This window comes from Berghia stephanieae, chromosome 14 (genome assembly GCF_034508935.2).
Source record: "Berghia stephanieae isolate SIO BIC M18660-M18661 chromosome 14, UCSD_Bste_1.3, whole genome shotgun sequence".
NCBI lineage: Eukaryota > Metazoa > Mollusca > Gastropoda > Nudibranchia > Aeolidiidae > Berghia > Berghia stephanieae.
The window spans coordinates 15,848,683-15,854,540 of record NC_088373.1 but is presented as its reverse complement, the minus strand read 5'-3'; the positions used below and the strand labels follow the sequence as shown (position 1 = coordinate 15,854,540).

At 38.2% G+C, this 5,858-nt stretch overlaps 1 protein-coding gene across 1 annotated transcript in view; it reads left to right on the top strand.

The window, feature by feature from the left end:
• Positions 1 to 5,858, top strand: part of LOC144959508 (dynein axonemal heavy chain 12-like) — a 132,161-nt gene that overhangs the window by 97,464 nt on the left and 28,839 nt on the right. Inside the window, exons 64-66 of the mRNA XM_078892123.1 lie at positions 2,501 to 2,659; positions 4,199 to 4,343; positions 5,369 to 5,593. Of these exons, the coding sequence (XP_078748249.1) occupies positions 2,501 to 2,659; positions 4,199 to 4,343; positions 5,369 to 5,593 (529 nt within the window). The remainder of the gene's footprint in view (positions 1 to 2,500; positions 2,660 to 4,198; positions 4,344 to 5,368; positions 5,594 to 5,858) is intronic.

The following is a 5,858-nucleotide window of genomic DNA, read 5'->3' as shown; positions in this document are numbered from 1 at the left end:
AAAATAAAAATAATAATAATAATAATAATAATAATAATAATAATAATGATAATAATAATAATGATAATAATAATGATAATGATAATAATAATAATAATAATAATAATAATAATAATAATAATAATAATAATAATAATAATATTATAATCGATTAAGTCCATTTGGCTTACAATGTTTGAAATTAAAAATACAATACATAAACATAAACACATTAATAAAATAACAATATATAAACACCAAAATGATAAATGATATAAATAACTAAATGAAGATGACGTTTCATAACAGTTTCGAAAAGCCAAACATACTCTCTCTCTCTCTCTCTCTCTCTCTATCTCTCTCTCTCTCTCTCACACACACACACACACACACACACGCACACGCACACTTCCACACACCCCTACACCTCCCTCCCACACACACACAAGCACACTCAGAGGCAGGATCATAAAAGCGACAGGAAGGTGTAAACATCGTAAAGCAAATATATCACCATGAACAACTCCACCGGAAGTTAATCAATGATAATATAGAAAATAACAATAAAAAGGAACAAATAATTATATAAATGTATAATTGCATCATGATAAATTGATCGATAGATTGATAAATAAATGAGAAAGAGACAGACACATATGAAATATGAATATATTGCAAATTGATAATGATATTAATTTCAAGACAATGAATAAAATATAAATAGAACAAAGAGCATAATAAATAGATATGAAATTACATAAATGGATTGTTACATGGATAGATAAATAATCAATAAATAAATGAATAAATAATAAATGGTTAAATAAATAAATAAATAAATAAATAAATGATTGAAATGAAGTGACCCATCGCCTCAAACAAGTTTGAAGTTGGACTATGTCCTAAAAAATTAAATTTTAAAAAAAAATAATTTTCCGGTATTTGTAGCTAAAAATGCTACATTTCTCCTTTCCAATAAAATGATTTTTAGATGACTAAAATTTCATACAATCAATTTAAAAATAACAAAATTAGATTACCTTGTTCAATCCGGCACAACGTTACGTTAAGACAACGTGTCGTAAATAAATATATAAATGCATGATAAATGAATAAATAAATGCATCGAGTAGACCCATACATAAATTTTAATGAAAGAGGTGGGGGTGGGGGATGCATGCTTAGTCTTATTTTCATTGTTCAGAGATAACTACAGAGGTAGGGAGTAAAGGTGACTCTTGTAAAAGATACAACACAACATGACGTTTCGGCCTTTTGCCTTCTTCAGGTAAACTTAGATAAGAAAAGGAAATGTATTATATTAGCTCATATTGGCTCATTTTTTTGGCTGATTCGTGGAGCGAGACTATGATAGTCTCGGACTAAAACAAAGTCTTAGGCATCGTAGTCCTGGACTTGGGGAAGTCCGAGCCTACGAAAAGTAAGCTATTCATAGAGTCGGACTAGCTCGTAACGCGTTTTAGTCCGCCACAATGGAGATTACGTCTCGCACTATCATCATAGTCTCGGTCCATGAATCTGGCCCCTGGAGTTTTTACAATTTTTTTTTGTCATTTATTTAGTGACTTAAAGAGGGAAAAAATACGTGTCTTGTTTGGTTCGTAAAACGATACCATCGGTGTTTTGTGACTTCTAATTTCCTCTGGTGATTCTACTATGACATCCACTATTGTCGTTAAAATCAACCATTTGATATTGATATTATGTAGTAATCGTCGTTTCAGGAAGGGCTGTGGGGTTGGGAGTTTGGTAACTCAAACAAGATAGCTGGGTACTTCTTGAATGTTATTGTGGTACCAAGGGAGAAATGTGAGAGAAAAGAAAGAGTAAATAGTTATGTGTGGGTGTGGGTGTGTGTGTGTGTGTGTGGATGTGTGTGTGGCCGTGAGTGTGTGTTTGAGAGAGAGAGAGAGAGAGAGAGAGAGAGGTAGAGAAAGATTGGTGGTTGTGTGTAAGATAGATAGATAGATGGAAAGATAGATAGATGGAAAGATAGATATATAGATAAATAGAGAGAGATATATATAGATAGATAGATAGATAGAGAGAGAGAGATAGAGATAGATAAATAGATAGAGAGAGAGAGAGAAGAGAGTGAGAGAGAGAGAAAGAGAGAGAGAGTGAGAGAGTGTGTGAGAGAGAGAGAGTGGGGGGGGGGGGGGGGTATATTATTATTTTAAAAGTAAACGGAACATTTATAGCATTTTATAAAACAAAAAGGAAATTCAGTCAATATTAATCATGACGATGATGATGATGATGATGATGATGATGATGATGATGATGATGATGATGATGATGATGATGATGAACTAGAAATAGTCATTTTTATGAGGAGAAATATTGTTCTCACTCCTTAAGGTCGGATGGCCTTTCATATATTTAACATGAAAATATTTGTATGTATGCCTGTAGTGTTAAACAAAAATGAAATCAGTTTTGTTATATTATTCCTAACACCCCTCACTTTTCACTTTCCAATCAAACCACCACTACTCAGGGCCCGTAACGACCTCAACCAGGAAGAGTTCATGTTCTTCCTAACTGGGGGTATAGGCTTAGAAAATAAAATTGCCAACCCTGGCCCCGCCTGGCTTGTGGACAAGTCCTGGGACGAGGTCTGTCGTATGAGTGACCTCAAGAATTTTAAAGGCTTCAGGTAGGGTTGCTGTTGTTGTTGTTGTTGTTGTTGTTGTTGTTGTTGATGCTGACGATGGTGATAGCCATGATGCTGATGATGATGATGATGGTGGTAACGTTGATGAGGGTGATGATGATGATGATAATGATGAAGATTGATGATGATGGTGAATGATGACAATAATGATGATGACGATGATGGTGATGATGACGATGATGATGATGATGGTGGTGTACGATGACAATAATGATGATCATGACGATGATGATGATGATGATGATGATGATGATGGTGAACGATGACGATACTAATAATGATGATGATAATTAAGGTCGTATTGATTACGACTCTTCTCCTTATTAACAGTACGTGTATTGCTGTTTTAGTCTAACAATCAATAATGCCAATAACAAAGATAATGAACGAACCCTACGGCCATAGGCTAACTGTAACTGGCTCCAGGGAGAGCCTCTCTTCCCTTCTCAGGACAGTACATTAATGTAATAGTTCATTAATCATTAATGACCATAATGATAACAATGAGTGATGTCACCACAAGTCAAACACACAATTGTTATTTTCTCCAGAGAGCGTTTCTCTCTCCCCCTCCCCCTCTCTTCTCTATATCTCTCCCTGTCTTTCTCTCTCTCTCTCTCTCTCTCTTTCTCTCTCTCCATATCTCTCTCTCCCTCTTTCTTCCTCTCTCTCTCTTTCTCTCTCGCTCTCTCTCTCTCTCTCTCTCTCTCTCTCTCTCTCTCTCTCCCTCTTTCTTCCTCTCTCTCTCTCTTTCTCTCTCCCTCTCTTTCTCTCTCTCTCTCTCCCTCTTTCTTCCTCTCTCTCTCTTTCTCTCTCGCTCTCTTTCTCTCTCTTTCTCTCCCTCTCTCCCCCCCCTCCATTCCCCTGTCAAGACAGACAGTATTACCTTATAATTAATTACTCCATAATGACCATAATGATAACAAAGAATAAACCCACAATCCATCACTGTTACTGTCTCCAGGGAGAGCTTTGTCTCTCTCCCTCTCTCTCTCTCTCTCTCTCTCTCTCTCTCTCTCTCTCTCTCTCTCTCTCTCTCTCCCATTCCCCTCTGGACAGTAGTATCACCTTAGAATTAATTTCTCCATAAAGACTATCATGATAACAAATAATGAATCCACACTCCATCACTGTAACTGTAACTGTCTCCAGGGAGAGCGTTGTCTCTCTCCCCCCCCCCCCTCTCTCTCTCTCTCTCTCTCTCTCTCTCTCCCTCTCTCTCCCCCCCCCCCCTCCATTCCCCTGTCAAGACAGACAGTATTACCTTATAATTAATGACTCCATAATGACCATAATGATAACAAAGAATAAACCCACAATCCATCACTGTATTTGTAACTGTAACTGTCTCTCTCTCTCCCCCCCTCTCTCTCTCTCTCTCTCTCCCTCTCTCTCTCTCTCCCCCCCCCCCTCCATTCCCCTCTCAAGACAGACAGTATTACCTTATAAATAATGACCATAACGATAACAAAGAATAAACTCACAATCCACCACTGTATTTGTAACTGTAACTGTCTCCAGGGAGAGCTTTGTCAAGGGCATCAACGAATGGCTCGAGTCCTACAACTCCAAAGAGCCACACAAGAAGGACCTACCAGACCCCTGGAACACCAAGCTGAACGATTTCCAGAAGATGATCGTGCTCAGGACAATCCGTTCTGATAAGGTGGGGTGTCGTTCGTCGAAATCTTTGTTATCATCATATCATCATCATCATCATCATCATCATCACCACCATCATCATCATCATCATCATCATCATCATCATCATCACCACCACCACCATGATCATCATCATCATCATCATCATCATCATCATCATCATCATCATCATCATCATCATCACCACCACCACCACTACCATCATCATCAAAAATAGAACGTTGGTCCCTCATATCTTGCAGTTGAAATAATTTTTAAAAATCTTACAAAGCGCTTTGAGCATGGTGAAAATGGGGAATTTTACTGACTCACTTACTTACTTACTAACTTACTTACTAACTTACTTACTTACCTACATAGGACTTTCATACGTCCAGAAGCATAGTCCATCAACGACACCCCCCTCCCCTTCCATCGGCGTCCATTCTGGGCTGCCATGTCCACTTATGTGTTCATGTTGTCCTCTTCTCCATTAGTTCAGCCTTCGTTTTGCGCCTCCAGCTGATACTTGTAGTAGTCCTTCAGAAGGCCAGCCGGAGTTTATCCCGGTTTCAATAGCGTGAAATGGACAATGACAATAGCTTGCTATCATTGGATAGGACGATTGTTTATCGAGAGTACTTTTCAATACGTATTATTGACAGAACCAGATATCCAATCACTTTCGATTTTTGGCTATACACACACACACACACACACACACACACACACACACACACATATTATATATATATATATATATATATATATATATATATATATATATATATATATATATATTCCCACCTCGTTTTTTTAACACTTTCTCCAACAACGTTGTTTCATCCAGAGTTCCTGGAATCGTCAGGGAGGTCGTTGAGAGATGTCTGGGAGGAATGTTGTGCCTTGTCAGCTGGCGCCAACTGACTCCCCTCATATATATATATATATATATATATATATATATATATATATATATATATATATATATATATATATATTACTTACCTAGCTTTCATAGGTTTTTTCAACTCTCTTATTTTAATTCAGATTGTCCTCGCCATCACCGACTTCGTGATGGAAAAACTGGGTAAGAAATTCGTGGAGCCCCCGCCCTTCGATCTGGCCAAGAGCTACATGGATTCGAATTGCTGCACCCCACTCATCTTCGTCCTGTCCCCGGGGGCCGACCCCACCATGGCGCTCCTGAAGTACGCCGAGGACAAAGGCTTCGGAGGGAACAAGTTCAATTCCATCTCTCTAGGACAAGGACAGGTGAGGAATCGCTATTAATGCTATGCGTTTAGGTAAAATACTCGCAATGTCCGGAATTAAGGTACTAACTCACTCACTATCCAGCGTCGTCCTAATTGACGTTGGCTGCTGCGCGCACTCTGCGGTGACAAAAAGTCCGCTCATTCCCTTCGTCTGTTTACGGTATCATATAATTTTCTTCCATTCATCTCTGTCCATTCTAGAATATTCTTTATATAGCTAGGCCAAGGTCTTCCCAATCTTCGTTTGCCCTCCATTTTCCCCT